We start from the raw sequence: 18,142 nt of genomic DNA, 5'->3' as shown, positions 1-18,142 counted from the left end.
TCCTAACAATTGCCTTTATAACTCCCTTTTACGGAAAGCGTTTAACAATGTCAAAGAAATACTAATTATCCAGTGAGACCATAACATACTCATGTCTGAGGAATCTACTAAATATGGTTTAATTTTAAAACTCTATAATATTGAAGAGTATTAAAGCAGGTCAGTCTTATATGTATCATCTATACACATATATGTATATGACTAGACATCTCTATGTCCCTATAGCTCATGAAACCTGACGCTATCAGTCAGCATACAATATAGTAACATATAAAATCATCTATGTCCATTTGATGATTTCGAACTATAGACTTTTAATAATTCAAAACTTCATTTCACTTAATGGGGTTTCATTCACCAGAACACTTAAGGTGATCCCATTTGTTAATAATGAATTATTTGGACATATTATTTAATATTTGTTAAGAACAATGTATAAATAAATATGAAATATCATATATCTCAAAATCATCAAGTCAAACTTAAACAAGTGTTTATACTCATAAACAAAAAAAATTTAAAGCCATTCTCCAATATGTTTGAGGCCCTTAGCCCTAGTGTGACTCTCATGCTTGGGCTGAGGCATAGGTTTGGTCAATGGATCAGCAATGTTGTCATTTGTATGCACTTTACACATCCTAATATCACCCATATTAATGATGTGTCGAATAAGGTGATACTTCCTCATAACATGTCTGGATTTTGAGCTCGAACTTGGTTCCTTAGTCTGGGCTATGGCACCATTGTTGTCACAATAGATATCAATAGGCATTGAAATGCTAGGAACAACACCGAGTTCATCCAAAAATTTCCTTATCCAAACAGCTTCTTTTGCTGCTTCACTAGCAGCAATATACTCAGCTTCTGTTGTAGAATCTGCTACTGTATCCTGTTTGGAGCTTCTCCAGCTCACAGCTCCTCGGTCAGTCTGAAAACTTGCATCAGTATAGCCATATACGATTAATTTTTCATCTCCCCATATATTAAGAAATCATCCTTGGTCCTTCTCAAGTACTTCAGGATATTCTTAGCTGCACTCCAATGTGCTTCTCCAGGACTTGATTGGTATCTGCTACACATGCTCAATGCATATGAAACATCTGGACGTGTACATACCATGGCATACATGATAGATCCTATGGTAGAGGCATAAGGGATCTTGCTCATTTTCTCAAGTTCATCAGATGTTTTAGGACACTGCGTCTTGCTGAGATATACACCATGTTGAACGGGTAAAAATCCCTTTTTAGAATCTTGCATCTTGAATCTTTTAAGAATCTTATCAATATAAATTCCTTGACTCAGTCCAAGTAGCCTTTTAGATCTATCTCTATAAATCTTGATTCCAAGAATGTACTCAGCATTTCCTAAGTCTTTCATTGAGAAGCATTTCATCAGCCATTCTTTGACGGACTCTAGCATCGGAATGTCATTCCCAATAAGTAGTATGTCATCCACATATAATACTAGGAAATTTATCTTACTCCCACTAAACCTTTTGTAAACACAAGGATCCTCTTCGCATCTAATGAATTCAAACTCTTTGATCTTTTCATCAAATCGAAAGTTCCAACTCCTGGATGCTTGCTTAAGTCCATAAATTGACTTCTTGAGCTTACATACTTTCCCAGCATAATTCGGATCTACAAAACCTTCAGGTTGTGTCATGTACACATCCTCTTCCAAAAAACCATTTAGAAAGGCTGTTTTGACATCCATTTGCCATATCTCATAGTCATAATATGCAGCAATAGCTAGGATTATCCTAATGGATCTAATCATAACAACTGGTGAAAATGTCTCATCATAGTCTATACCATGAATTTGTCTATAACCTTTGGCAACTAATCTTGCCTTGTGAATAGATTTATTTCCATCTTTGTCATTTTTGAGTTTGAAGATCCATTTGCACCCTATGGGTTTGACCCCATTTGGAAAATCTATCAAGTCCCATACTTGATTTTCAAACATCGAATCCATTTCGGACCTCATGGCTTCAAGCCATTTATTGGAGTCTGGACCCATCATTGCTTGATTATAGGTGGAAGGCTCATTATGTTCTAACATAAGAACATCAAGGCTTGCATTTAAGATGAAATCATTATAACGTCTTGGCATAACCCTTGGCCTTTCCGATCTACGAGTGGGTTCAACTTGTTCAACGACTGAATCCGGAATATGATCCACAACAGTTTGTAGATCCTCTTGTTCAGGTTCTTGGATGATCTGAGTCCTTATCCCTTCATAAGTATTTATCTCATCATTGACATCATCCATGACATCATCCATGTCATCTTGTTGTTGAGTTTGTTGCTCATCATCATTTTGACATGATTCAAGATGAATATTTCTCCCACTTGACTTGTTGGAAAGAAACTCTCTTTCCAAAAAGACACTATCCCTTGCAACGAATATCTTTTGCTGTGTTGGATTGTAGAAATAATATCCAAAACTTCCTTTTGGATACCCTATAAAGAAACATTTATCTGACTTGGGGGCAAGTTTATCTGTCTGTAAATGTTTTACATAAGCTTCACATCCCCATATTTTCAGAAAAGACAACTTTGGAACTTTTCCAGTCCATATCTCATATGGAGTTTTGTCTATAGTTTTTGACGGAGTCCTATTTAGTGTCAGTACAGCGGTAGTAAGGGCATATCCCCAGAAGGAAATCGGAAGATTGACAAAACTCATCATTGATCGGACCATGTCTAACAAGGTCCTGTTTCTCCTTTCAGATACACCATTTAGCTGTGGTGTTCCTGGGGTTGACAATTGTGTTACTATACCACAATTTTTAAAATGATGATCAAAATCATGGCTCATGTATTCACCACCACGATCAGATCGAAGTGCTTTGATTTTCTTGCCACATTGAGTCTCTACTTCATATTGAAATTCTTTGAACTTTTCAAAGGATTCTGATTTATGTGACATAAGGTAAACATACCCATATCTACTCATGTCATCAGTAAATGTGATGAAGTACTTATAACCACCTTTAGCTTCTGTACTCATTGGCCCACATACATCAGTATGTATTATATTCAATAGTTCAGTAGCCCTTTCAAAATTTCTTTTGAAAGGTGACCTTGTCATTTTACCCATCAGACACGATTCACATGTTATAATGGATTCATAATCCATATCTTTTAAAATTCCATCTCTATGGAGCTTCTTCATGCGATTCATACTAATGTGACCTAATCGACAATGCCATAGATAGGTTTCACTCAAATTATTTGGTTTTTGTCTTTTGTTATTTATGTTATATAATTCTGATTTAAGATCTATTTCAAAAATCCCATTATTCATATGAGCAGTTGCATAGAAAATATTATTCTTAGAAACAGAAATACACTCATTCTTAAGGCTAAAATCAAAACCATCATAATGCAATGCACCAACCGAAACAAGGTTCTTGGTAATACACGGAACATGATAACAATTATTAAGTTCAAATGTTAAACCGGAAGGTAGAGACAGACAAAAAACTCCTACAGTAAGTGCAGCAACACTTGCTCCATTTGCAACGCGCAAGTCTATCTCCCCTTTCTTCACCCGCCTTCTATTTCTTAGTCCCTGCACATTTGAAATAATGTGAACACCACATGCTGTATCAAATACCCAAGTGGGACCATTATCTAATGTATGGACATTGGTTGTCATTATATCAATAACATAAATACCTGAAGTGGAACTCACAGTTCCGTTCTTCTTATCTTCAAGATATTTGGGACAGTTTCTCTTCCAGTGACCCTTGGCCTTACAATAAAAACAATCATGTTCAGAAGCTACTCTTGGCTTCTCATCACCCTTGGGTTTTGCAACTTGTTTACCTTTTCTTTGGTAATTGTTTTTATTCTTAGCCATTTTCTTAAAACCCTTCCCACTATTGACATTCAGAACTTCCTTCCTCTTGTCATCAGTGATATTGCTTTCTGCATTTTTAAGCAGGTTGTGGAGTTCATTTAGATCATGCTTTAGTCCATTCATATGGTATTGCATTCTAAAAGGTGCAAAACCATCGTGTAAGGATCTAAGAACGATATCCGTGGCCAACTCTTGGTCATAAGGGGTCCCCAAATCTTCCATCCTCTTGAACAGCCCAGTTAGACTAATCACATGAGGACTTACGGGTTTCCCTTTCACAAGTCTGCTATCAAGTATAGCCTTGTGAGTTTTATATCGTTCAATCCTTGCCTGATCCTGAAACAGAGTTTTCAGCTCAGTTGTGATGGTATAAGCATCGGAACTCAAAAACCTCTTCTGCAAATCAGGTTCCATTGCAGCAAGCATTAAGCAAGTGACAGGTAAAGCCTCAGTTTTCAATTGGGTTGCTGTTGCCTTCTCCTCGTCAGACGAGGTATCAGTCACTTTTGGAATAGGGGTAGTAAGAACGTCCTCACGTCCCTCGGACCTCAGAATTATCCTCAGATTCATTTCCCAATCTAGGAAATTAGTCCCATTTAACTTGTTTTTCTCAATAATGGAGCGCAGGGAGAATTTCAAATTATCGTTTGCCATTATCTACAATATGTTATTTAAATACAACTTAATTAGTTTATGTATTGACAATGCAAACACTTGTGATAAACAATTTAACAGGAGTGAATGCGCATTTTATTCAAATTATTATAGTTCCTTTCTGAACAAAATGATTCCAAGATCCCATTTGATAAAAGTCTAACGTACTTTTGCACTGCCTTAGACCTTGTATATTCAGGGTAAGTAAATAATATTTACTAATCATAACTTCTTTATAATTCTTGGTTGATAATCTAAATCCAATTTAGAGTCATCCCTATACCTCAAGATCCAAGACTTGGTATTGGTCTCTTGTTGGGTACAACCATATCAATGTTTATGAATCCCTTATATAGATTCACCCTCAAGAGTATACAGTAGAGGAAAGACACAATCGCTTTTGCGAAACCCATCTTAACCAAAATAATACCGTAAACTGCTTGGGTTATGATGTGGAAAGGTATTTTCCCAATTTCTTTAGGAACTAAAATCTTTCATTGGTTTTATTTTAAAAGTGAAAAAAAATAGTTATAAATAAAACCAAAACAATGTATATTAAAACATGTAATCTTTTCTACGGATCACTATCCTTCAAGGTTCAACATGTAGTAACTTTCAAGAGTATTAATCTTGAACTTGCATTTTCTTTTCTTAACTTTTGAGAAAAAGTAAATAATATAAATCATATTTATATATTTTAATTCTAAACAAAACTTATTATATTTCATAACAAGATCAATTAACTGTATATTACGAATAATATTATCATATTATAATTAATCATTAACTTGTTAGATTATTATTCAGATTGCATCAAATAGTTCTATCAGTTTATGCAACCTCGCTCTGATACCAATGTTGTTTTTGATTAGGTATATGTGCGGAAATTTTAGATCTAATCTAAAATACCTAATCATTGATATAAAAGCATAACTGATAGAATAAACATACAGCTTGAAATGGTATACCTTTGATGCGTGAATTTGACAGATCTGGTTGATTGGATCAGGATCAGAGCCCCACTTGTTGCTCCTCTATTTGGTCCACACGAGTTCCAATAGATCCGGTTACCGTCGATTGCTAGATCGTAGGATAACCAAAGGAAACAATCTGATTGCTTGCTTTCAGAATCAAGAGCACCCTTTGTTCTAAAGAACTTCTCTCCAGCTATAGAAAAAGGGGGATGGGGAAGTTTTTGTGTGTCTCATTGATTATCGAATAATCATCCTTTTAAATGCCCTTCTCACCTAGGAAAATTTATTTCCCTTTTAATTATCATGTAAGAAACCTTCCACCTTCCTTTTTGATAAACCGTAACATATTTATGACAATAAAATATGTTATAATTTTATCTTTCATAAATATATTCTCAATATATATATTTATTTATTTCTTGCTTAAACGTCTTTAACAATATCTAATATATTGTTTATCCACAAAGTTACTCTTTTATTTCAAAATAAAAGGAATAATATATATTACTAATATCTAATATATTAGTAATATAATCATTCTCATTTCATCTATTGGTAAACCCTATATGTGTGACCTCGTAGGACCCAATTATAATAGCTGTAGGTATTACCCTATTAATCATAGTTGGCTTCTAGCAAAGCACTACGACTCCTAAAATAATTGGATTAAATTAATTTTCTTAATTGTCCTATTCACATTTAGTCATTGCACATTGAATTAAAGGACATAATTCCTTCAGCGGCGGCTGTGAAAGAGAGGAGATGAAGATGATGGTGGGCTGTGGTGAAGAGAGGGGATGAAGATGATGGTAGGTAGAAGAAAGAAAATTTTATTTATTTAATTTTATATATTAAATAGAAAAAGAAGGTCTGTTTGAAATGTAAAAAATATGTTAAAAAAATATAAAAAAATAAATATCCACGTGGATAAAAACTTAACGTCGTTTGAAACATTCCGTTATGTTAAATAATTTTGACACATCCTAACAAATTTATATATATAAATAGAATTTTACAACTTTGTAAATAAATTTGACCCTTAGTTCCAACTTTATAAATAAAATTGACATTTTTCTATGCCCACCACCGCACCAACAAAGCCAACAATAACTCCAATGCCAAATTGCAGCCCAAAAATGGAGGATTCCAAATCTAATTCATTATCTTCTTCTTCAATTTCGTAATTAAGATCATTCCCTTCGGATCCATCGCAAGACCTCGTTAATAATGCATTGCATAGGCCTTGGTTCCCCTCAAAACTCGAATTTGGAAACGTAAGAAACTGACCTCCAGTTGGGATTCTCCCTGTAAGATTATTGTGAGCAACGTTGAATTGCGAAAGGAAGCTGAGTAGTTGCAATGAAAGTGGGATCATTCCAGATAGACTATTATATGACAAATCTAAAACCTCCAAGCTAGACATGTTAGACAAGTTACTAGGAATGTGTCCTGTTACCATGTTATGGCTCAAGTCAAATATATGGAGTGTCCTCAATTTGCCAAAATTTATTGAAATTTGTCCCACAAGCTTGTTATGGCTCAAATCCAAGGTCGGACGAAAGCTCCAAATTCTATTATATTGTAAGGCTGGTAGAGATTGATTCTTTCTTAAGAATAAAGGAAGAGCATCTATTGGGGGATCTTTAACTTGCCCGTATGTCAAGCCTCTTAGTTGAGTTAAGCTTTCTGGGATTTCTCCATGCAAGGAATTGTTTGACAGATCCAAGTAGAAGATAAATTCCATTTTGTTGAACCATGAAGGGATTTCTCCGCTCAACCTATTCCAAGAAAGATCCAACAGATGCAAGTTGGTGGAATGAGTTAACCAAGAAGGGATGGAGCCGGTTAACCCACAGTTTGCGATCACAAGCGCCTTCACATTGTCAAATCTCAGGGTAGGGTCTACTGGCATGGATTCAGTCATAAAATTTGTTGTTAGGATCAAATGAGTCAAGTTTTCACAGTGTTGAAGGATGGAGAGAGCAGAAGATAAGTTGTAGACACTGGAATTGGAAACAGAAAAGACAGTTAGAGCCTTCATCGACTTGAAGCTTTCGGGTATTTGGCTATTGAGTTTAATTCGAGACAACAATATAACTTGTAGCCGTTGGCACAAGGAGAGGTCACTCGGAATAGGACCAACAAAGTTATTTGTGTCGAGATTAAGATAAGATAATGATGCCATGGCTGAACAGTTTATAGCAGAAATGGAACCAGAAAAAGAATTATTGTTCACACTAATGGTCGAAATGCTAGGGGAATTTATCAGTGACACTGGCAAATACCCTGAAAGCATGTTCGAACCGGCTAAAAACTTCTTAAGTTTCTTGAGATCTAATAAATTGAGATTGACCATTTGAAATTGATCTTCTAACATTATTTAATTTGGTATTTTGGTGTACAAATCGATTGAAACACTTGTAGCCAATCTAACAACAAAAATCCATTATCATGTATAACAAGAAAGCTAATTTTACCAAAATCCTACCAAACCTGCTTCCTGGTCGATTTCTGAATTACAAAAACTATTTGGAAGAGGCCACATCAAACCCCAATAAATATCCAACAATCAAGTAAGAGACTGTTCAAAAAATATTTAAGTACTATGTTTTCAAAAATAAACTACTATAATCAACTCTAAGCAAAGACATTTCCTAACCTTATTTGTTTTTGAAGGAAACAATCTGTAAGTGTGGAATACAAAAGCTCCAAATTCGGGCTGTAGAAATTGGTTATTTTTTAACAAGTGAGGAAGACCATCTATTCAGACTTTGTAGGGTATTAACCAGCAAGAATAGGGCCAAGGAAGTTATTAGTGCGGAGACAATATAGGATAAGGAGACCATGACTGAACATTTTATTAAAACAGAATGAAATTAATGTTAACAGCAAAGGAATTTATAAGTGACATTAGCAAGGGCCCAGAAAGCTTGTTCGAACTAGCTAAGAACCCTCAAGTTCATTAAAATCTTGGAAATATGTCATGAGAAATTGTTGGAATTAGAACCAAGTGATAGATGGATTTCCCCCAGTTAGATGATTTAGGGAGTAACAAATATAATTGTAGTACATATCTAAGGTCTTGTTCGGCTTGAGTTCTCCAACATCATTTCATTCTTTTTTCGACCATCGCATCACATCATTTCATTCATTAACTAAAATACTTTTTATTTTTATTTTAATTTTATTTATATATATCAATATTCTGTAAAAAAATTTTATCAAAAATAATCATTATCTCCCTGAAATTATCAATCATAGTTAATTTTCTTCTTCTTAGAAATTGTACAAATAACCCCAATCCAAACAAGCTCTAATGTATTGATCTTGGTAAGGTAGATGTAAGATAAAAAGTTTGCAGGTAAAATATAAAACTAAGAGATTTGAAAAACGAAACAACACAATTAGGTAGGGTCGTGCAAAAATCGGAAAATCGATAACCCAACCGAACCGATAGCTTACCGGTTTCATTTCACCAGTTTATTGGTTAACCGGTTCTAACGGTTCTGGTTAACCGATTTTTCGGTTAAACGCTTCGATTTTTAGTTGAACTATTTTTCTAGCGGTTTAATCGGTAAAGTTAAACCGATAATAATCTAATCATATATATTATATTAGTTATTTTGTAAATATTAAATATATTATAAATAATATTTAATAATAATATATATATATATATATTAGTTTTTTTTATATTAAATTATAATTTATATAAAATTGTTTTTAAAAAATATAATATATATGACTATTAGTTTAAAAATTGATAATTTTTTTAAATATATTATATTGTTAGAATTATATAATATATTATAAAATATTTCTAAATATCTCTATAAAATATTGTTATAATATATTATATTATAACAATATTATAATATATTATAACACAGATAAAAATGGAAAATGAGATAAAAGTACGACGCAAACAAAAATTTTGAAAAAAAAAATCATTTAATAAGTTTAATACTTACTTTTAAAAATTGAATTATCGATTCACAGTTAAACCGGTTAACTGACTGGAACCAATAGTTCCAAAACCGGTAAAACCGATAACAATACAGTCGGTTAATTGATTTGTAAAATAAGTGATAAACCGGACTTAAGCGGACTTAACCGGAACCGTTTAACCGGCCGATTATACACCCTACCATTAGGGCAACTCATTAGAGTTTTTAAAATAAAAAGTTAGATTTTTTTGGTTAAAGCTTAGTATATTTATTTTTAACTCTATAAATTATTAAAAGAATAATTATTATCTAAATCTGGGACTCCAAAAATTTAAAGGATAAGACAGACTCTTATGAGAAGGGTATGCAAGGGCCATCTACTTGGTCTAGGGCCCGTCTCCCAGGTTTACATCCAAAATAAATAAATAAATTAAAAATTAATAGAATTCAAAAGTTTGATCCCTATGTGAATTATTATAGCATCCAACCAATTTAATATATATATATATATATATATATATATATATATATATATATATTTAATTTTTTTTCTTCCTAATACTAAAATTTTCCAATATAATAAAAAAAAATCCCAATATAGTAAAAAACAGCAAAAATCTAAAAGAATTGAATGTGAAAATCTCATTGATTAATCATGATGTAATGATTTGAAATGAAAGTAGAAAAGTATGTATAGAAGATAAGGATCGAATCCTTTCTCACCTAACACCATTCTTACCAAAAAAAAAATTATTAGATCTATAATATTTTATCTAGATTTTTTCTAGCAAATTGGACTCATAATAAAATGAGAAAGGTTTGAATTTACTCTTATAGTTGCTAAACTTATAAACAAAACAAGTAATCAAATAAGCCAATTTTTTGTTTTTCTAATTTTAACGATAAAATATTATATAATTTTATATTCTTTAAAAAATTATTAAAACGAATTAGAAAAAAATAAGCTATCTAGGCCCAACATTACCCAATTCTGAGGGTTGTTCCTATGTATTATTTTATGATATCTTTGCCCGCACAAGAATGGCACAATGAACAACACAACTCACACAATCCGAGTTAAGTTTTGTTTAAAATAAAAAATTCTAATTTAAAATATATTACTCTTTTTTAGAATTTAGGTATAAACATGATTTTTTTTATAAATATTAATAATTGACACATATAAACAAGATACTTTGTTGTGCTAGGCACACAAAATCCAAAGTAATGGTAATTTAAGATTTTTGAGAAAGATGTATAAATGATAAACCTTGTTGAGTGTTAAACAACTTGTGAATAAACTTTATGTTTAATTGTTACATATTACTGCAATTTTAAGGACTTTTTGTTGACATCAAAATTATTTTGAAATAATTACTGTCATATTCAAATTTGTCCATAAGTTAAAAATTAAAAATGTTTTATTTTTTATATTATATTAATTTTAGATCATATTTAGATCAAATAAAAATTTGTCGGTGATTACATATGATTCTTAGGTGAGACATAAATTAAGGCGGCGAAACTAAAATAATAAGTTCAATATCTATTATCTTTTTAGACTATATCTCCCTACAAATGAATATTTATTAATGTTATTAATAATGTATCTAGTTAACCCACTATCGCAACTGGTAACTCAAATGAAAAGAATCAATGATTAAAAATAAAGATGATAAATAATAATAATATTATGCGAAAGATGTACGTATATGTGTAGTGGTCTTAGTTTGACCAATTGATAGTCCGAATCCGATCGACAAGTTGTCGGCCAGTGGGGCTAGAGATAAACTGTCTTTACATGAACTATCTTACTAAAAAATAAAAATAAAAAGTAAACTCTCTGATGATCATGAACCAGCCAAAATCCAATAATTATTATTCATGACTGGATTCGTCCACTAGTTTAAATGTCAGATACCCCGTAATTATCTACATATTTAAAATCCATGCATAGTGTAGAAGACACGTCCAAACACAAACGCGCCTTTCAAAATATGACCCATCATTTATTTTTACGTACTGCTCAAGTTGAAAAGAAGTCAAACAAAAACAAAATATCGATTATTTTTTATTTTGAATTAATGAGAACTAACCTGACATCTTACCGATATGCTCTCATCTCAACTCAAAGCGTTTTAAATTGGAATCAAACTTATGACATTTTGGTCTCTTAAGCCGACTTTTACCACACAGCACTACACTGGTGAATTTATTTATTTAGTGATTCCTTATTCATTCTAAGTGATACTTAATTACTCCACAAATTTCAATTTTTTTAATAATATTTAACTTATTAGTGGTACAAATTAATCATATATATCTTTCATGCATGGTATATATATAAATAATACTTTATTTATATAATCTATAAAGAAAATTAAATAAAATTTGGGTTGATGAATGATTAATAAAATATTTTTGTTGGTTTCTCCTAGCTAAGAAGAGTCTGCCATAGTTCATGGATTTAATGACTTGCCCCTATCCAAAGTAAAAAAGTTGTTTAAAAATCGTATGCATACCCACTATTAAAAAACGTATGCATTTCATCGTAGTTGTAGTGCCTTCATATCTAGCTCCTCAAGAAGTATTTGTGCAGAGTTACAAAAAAAAATGGTTTTGTTAGCAATCCAGCAAATTTAATTTGGGATCATAATGCTACTCTCTTATTCTCAACCCTCAATTGTTAGAATAAAAAAAAAATATATTGGAGTGACATAATTGATTATATAAGTTATAAATTATGTCTATTATATTTACATTATAATCAACCTATAAGAAAATTAATATAATATTGACATCTTACTTATGTATTATCTTACTTAATGAATGAAATAAATTATAATATTTTCAAATATAATCAACCCAAAATCAAAATAACGTGAATTGAAATACCTTTTAAAATAACACATCAATTAGAACACACAAGTGATTCAACCAACCAACCAAAAACTATGGGAAAATGATAAATGGTCAAGTCTCACAAATGAGTTAATTATATACTACTAGTATCATTTTAATAATAATCTCATTTGTAGTTTATATTAAAAAACATGAAGATAATAACAACCACTAACGTGGTCATGATCATTAAGCAATAATATATCTTCTCTCTTAAAATTTCAATAAAAGAATAATTGTCAAGTCAAGCAATAAGTTTAATATAGGGGCACTTGTTCATGCAATTGCATAATTTTATTGGCTTCAATTAATAACAACTTATACATATTATTATTATTATTTTTTACAATTTCTTTCTTCTTTTACTCACTCTCATTGCATTACGTTTACAGCTCATATATATATATATATATATATATATATATATATATATATATATATATATATATATATATATATATATATATATATATATATATATATTAAAATCATCTCATATAGACTACAAATAGACAAATTATATACATTAAAATTAATCAAACACAATACAATTATATATTTTGTTTGTAACTCTGTATGCACAATATTCTTAAAACTCTCTTGATGATTAAACTCTTATTTTAAACATCAGTCCATCATATAACACTAAAACTTGAAAAAAGAAAACCAATAAATAATAAATGATGGATCAAATTAAGTGAAACGTTTATGTTAAGTTCATTACTTCATGAATTAAGAAATTGGGATTTATGAGAACTTTCATTATTTATCCATTCAAAACCGCGTTCTCATCTAGCCGACATGACGCTAATCTAAATCACTTTTTAGGGGACCGTAACTAAAATGACAGGAATAATAATTAAAACTATGACAATGATAGACAATTGGTCAATCATCTAGAACATGATATATAAACCTATTTAGAAATAATGTAACTAATTATATTTCTATATGAATATTTTAATTTATTTTACGAAAATTAATTAATATAAATAATGATGTTTGCTTATATGTACACAGAATGTTTTTTTTTTTTTGTAAAATATATTAAGACATGTTTTAATATAGTTAGATCATTTTAATATATCTTATATATTACTTAGTATATTTTAGTATCTTATTTTGTAAGAAATGTTGAAGAGTTTAACTCTTACTTGATTAGTTTCATTCTTTAAAAAAATAAAATTGTTTACTTTGTGCAAGCTGCAATATTATAATAATAGAAGATTCTGTAATCAATTAGAAATGGGTTGGACTTGGGACCGTAGAAAGCTGCATATGAGGACAAGGGTTGACTACGACAGAACTCTGATTTATGTAAGCCATGCAAAGAGTTAGGCCTTGTTTGATCTTGGCTATTTGAATAATTTTATAGATAAATTAAACTAAAATAATAATATTATAAGATGTAGATTATTTGAAAATATTTCACGTCAAACCATCCTTAACTTTTGAGATTCTACAAACTTATTTATTTAAAGGTTTGGACATGCTATATTTGAAATTAGAGTTACTCCATACTCCCAATAGTCCTGACTTCCCACTTTAATCTAAGGTATTTTTAGTGCAAATCTAAGGTATTTTTAGTGAGAAATGCTTCTTAGATAACAAATTTTACACTTTAGTCAAGTTATTAAAAAAATTTATAAACCTAGTTAAAATACATTAATAGGTATAATTATAATTCAAATACCTACTCAATTTCGTGTCAAAATCATGAATTGCATCCAAACTAGTGGTAGAAGAAAAACAAATTTATGAAAAAATTCCATGTCCCAATTGACACTAAACATGATATACATGGCGTGGAGTGGAGTGGACAATGAATAAATGGAATTCTTAGCATGTGAATTCACATTGTAGTCTAACATTCATCCTTCTTTCCCTATCCTTATTGAATTTTATAACTCATTTTTGTTCTACATTTGATCCCAATCTTTTTCGATTATTCTTGTGATTTGTAAGTCTTTCTTCCTTTGTATATCGACTTGTCACTCATAGTTGTTGGTGGATGTTTTATATCATCCACCAATAGTAAACCCTTATTCTCAGTCGATTGATCTAGTCATAAAATGTGTAGTTTTTTTTGTTAATTTTGTAATTTATTTTTCTTTTTAAATATGGTATTTCTTAAAATTAATATTAGAATGGTAAGAATACACATTAAAGAGATAAAAAAAAACTCTATAACTCACCCTAGTTCAAACAAACAAGTCTAAAGTTGAGATGTGAGGATACTTGTAGTCGGACATCATGTCATCATGACATGAGATATTATATAGTCTTTTTTAATAAATAAATTTTGCACTCAAAAATATTTTATAAATTAGTTAATGGTCGAATTGTACTGGTACTCTTTATTTGAATCAAATTGAGATTCTGAATTTTTTATGAATTTTTTATTTTAAAGCTAGTTCACAATTTAAATATTTTGTGTGATTAAAGTTAATTGAGATATGAAATTTTGTCTTTAACGGTTTGAAATAACGTTAACTTATTATTTACTTAACATTTATAAATAAATAAAATATTAATTTAACTATTGAATTTCAATCGAATTTAAAAAAAATTAAAATATTAAAATTTATAAAATAAAATTGAATTGATTTGGAAAGTATCATGATGTGATTTTTTTTTTGAGAAATGGCTTACACCATTAATTAAAAAGACCCGAAAATGGTAAAAGGAGTACAAGAACTGAAATTGAGCTTACAACAGTTTGCTCAAAGTCAACACACGATGGCCATAAGAAATCCATAGTTGGCCTAAGAAACACACACGGACATGAAATCATAGTACACAAGTGAATAAGGAATTAAACTAACAATCAATCAACTAAAACAAGACGATAGGGGTTAATTTCCTCAGACTCGTCTCACTTGTCTTTGCCCTTGTTCTTTCTTTCATTCTTTCTTGTCACCCTTATGTCTTTTTGGGGATATATTTCCGGATAGAGTTCCGACTTCTTCGTCTTCGCTAGCTTCTCTTGTCATTTTTTTCTTTTGGGCCTGAGTTTGGAGCTGAGCGTATGAGTTGTTTCCCTAAAGGTGGTTTCTTTAACAACGTTGCGGCTTTCTTTGATTTCGGAGTTCATGGTTTTTGAGATGTTTTGGCTTTCGCTATCATCCACGTCGACGTCGGGCTTTTTGATCCTAATTAGTGGGAAAAGGGCCTCGGTTTCAGGCTCGGTAGGATCGGAATCAGTTTGGTTCTCGTTCACGTGTTCGTTGTGGTTTTCATTTGCTTTGAGAATTTCGATATAGGATTTCTTAACCACCTTGAGATTCTCTTGTTCGGGGGTGGCCACGGGTTTCTTTTGCTCTTCTTCGTCCTCTTTTTTTCGGCTTCTCGTATATGACCTCAATGACAACCATGTTTTCATTCTGGCATCTTAACTCAAATTTTTCTAGTTTTATACTCGTTGAATCGATCTCAATGCAAACACGAGCAAACGTGATTCGTTCAAACGAGTCAAAATTGGGATCGAGCTTAAGTGACTTTCCAATGAGTCCGGTGAGGTAGGCAAGTGCTTTGGCATTACAAAGGTGCGGTAGAATGTTTCTTAGTCTCACCCACACTTGTTCAGATTGTGGCGGTTTGCTATTGATGTCCATTTCTTCATTCCATTTGCAAGCTTAAAACATAAGATGAACATGAAGGTGAAATCTGAGTCGGCAATGGCTTGGGGGCTTCGATCTCCGTGCCAAAAGTGAGGAAGAAATAGTCAAAGTCGTTGATTTTGACTTTTTTAAGTCCCTTTTCGCTCTATTGTCGGAAAAGGGCGGCCTTGATTGCTTGGAATAGGACCTTGTGGGTGCCCATGAAGTGACCGACGACAACTCGCTTCCAATCGTTGACGCATTTCTCTTCAATTTCTAGGTGGAGTTCGATTTGAAGCGGGTGTTCGAGCGTTTTAGTTCGTTTGGGTTCTTTTTACAAGTATAACAAAAAAATATCACGATAACTTATTATTACCGTTTTTTTTCATTTTCATTTTAATGTTATGTTTTGTCGTTTTTCTTAAACGATATTTTATATTTTTAATATAGATAGACATTTTTTACAAATATATATATTATAACTTCACTCTCATTCTCTTCTATCACGTCACTCAATTCATTAACTAAAATATTTTTTTATTTATCTTATATATTAACACTTTTTGAATCTTTTATTTGAAAAAATACATATACAATAATCAAAATTCTTTCTCCTAAAGTATAGTATTTGACATAAAAGAAAAGATTGTATATTCTAGTAAAGTTAGAATCATCCCATCAGAGTAGCCTCATAGATTAGCTTAGTGAAAGAGTCGGTTTAAAGACTTAAAGATCACGAGTTTCATTCAATTTGAAAGCGTTTTAAATTTAAACGGAGGATCATTATGATTGTTCATCTTTAGTTAAAAAAAAAATAATCCAATTAGAATAAAAATACTCTCAAACTTGAAAAACAAAATTATCATATATTTTTATCTTTATTATTATTATTATTCATTTATTATATTTAATGAGTTAATAATATCTCTAATTTATACTCTGACTTTAATAATAATATTAGTATTCAAGTTTTCTGGTCCAAAGAGAAAACACCGGAATTTCATGGAATTTTCTAGATTAGGTGTGGCCCAGTCTCGTCCTCACACAGCTGTACTGAAATTTTGATATTATTGTTTTTTTTTTAATTAAATATGTTCATTAATTCCAAAACACGGTTATTTTGTACTATTTGAAAGTTTCATCATGACATATTTTTTTAGATCTAATAGAAAATTCAATGAATAGAATGTAGTGAATTAATTTAATTAATGAACTTTTTTTTTTATTTTGGCAAAACTAATGTTTAATTCTCAATTAAACTAAAAATAATTATATTCTTATTAAATACTCATTATTTTTAACTACAAAATAATATTATTATAGTTTGTAGACAACTAATAAAGTATTCAAATTAAATATAAGGGTTGATTAAAATCTCAGACAAAAATTAGTCTGGTTAGGTTTGAATTTTTAAATAACTCAAATAAAATCAAACATCATTTAAACGTATCCATCCATCACTCAAATTATTAACTAAAATATTAAAATATTCTCTATTTTAAATTATTATTTTTTATTTTATTTATATATAAAAATATTTTTTTAAGTTTTTTTACCAAAAAAAAAAAATATTACCTCTTTAAAATCATCAACCATCATTATTTTTTTTTTCTTTCTAGATTTTTTAAATAACTTCAATCCAAACCAGGCCTAAGTGACAAAATTTCTTACTTTTTTGTTTTCCTTCTAGACATCTTGTTTTTTTATGTTTACTCTATAGTCTAGAATAGTTGATTCTTATCTTATTTAGGCTATAACATACCTTACAATTACTTTATAAAGAATACACAAACTATCACAATTGGATGCATATGACATATAGCTAACTAGGGCAAGATTCTTTATTTATTTATTTTTTTCTTGTCTCAATGTTCTAATATCTAATTAAATTAAAATATTTTTAATAAAAAATAAATTTAAGATATTTAATTTTTTATATAAGACTACTTTTAATTTAAAATATGATTCATATTACCATTCCTACATAGTAACAAAATTCTAAAAACTTAATTATGTTATCTAAAATTTTGAGAAAAATAAACATGGGTCATGGGTGCATGGGAATATTAATTCCATTTCTCCAATCAATCAATGTCGTCGACCCAAATACTATATTTGCCCTCAAACTAAAGTAAGGTTACTCTAGTCCTTTTTTTCCACTATAAATATCCTACTAGAATACTCACTTTGCATA

General features: G+C 30.5%; 1 protein-coding gene across 1 annotated transcript; it reads right to left on the bottom strand.

Moving 5' to 3' along the window:
* Positions 1-5,330: 5,330 nt before the first annotated feature.
* Positions 5,331-7,857, bottom strand: LOC124929805 (phytosulfokine receptor 1-like). Its single transcript, XM_047470196.1, has 3 exons — positions 6,570-7,857; positions 5,496-5,694; positions 5,331-5,436 (listed from the first exon to the last, which is right to left on the bottom strand). Exons 1-3 carry the CDS (start codon positions 7,855-7,857, stop codon positions 5,331-5,333), a joined length of 1,593 nt encoding a protein of 530 aa, XP_047326152.1.
* Between the last annotated feature and the right edge of the window lie 10,285 nt (positions 7,858-18,142).

The sequence above is a fragment of the Impatiens glandulifera genome, chromosome 3 (genome assembly GCF_907164915.1).
Source record: "Impatiens glandulifera chromosome 3, dImpGla2.1, whole genome shotgun sequence".
In the NCBI taxonomy this organism is placed as follows: Eukaryota; Viridiplantae; Streptophyta; class Magnoliopsida; order Ericales; family Balsaminaceae; genus Impatiens; species Impatiens glandulifera.
This window is presented reverse-complemented; position numbering and strand designations above follow the sequence as displayed.

Coding starts and splice junctions, on each gene's coding strand:
- LOC124929805 (XM_047470196.1), bottom strand. CDS start 7,857: ATGGTCAATCTCAATTTATTAGATCTCAAGAAACTTAAGAAGTTTTTA. Junction 5,695..6,569: donor GGTGGTGGGCATAGAAAAAT/GTCAATTTTATT, acceptor CTTTTTCTATAG/CTGGAGAGAAGTTCTTTAGA. Junction 5,437..5,495: donor GTCAAATTCACGCATCAAAG/GTATACCATTTC, acceptor ATCAATGATTAG/GTATTTTAGATTAGATCTAA.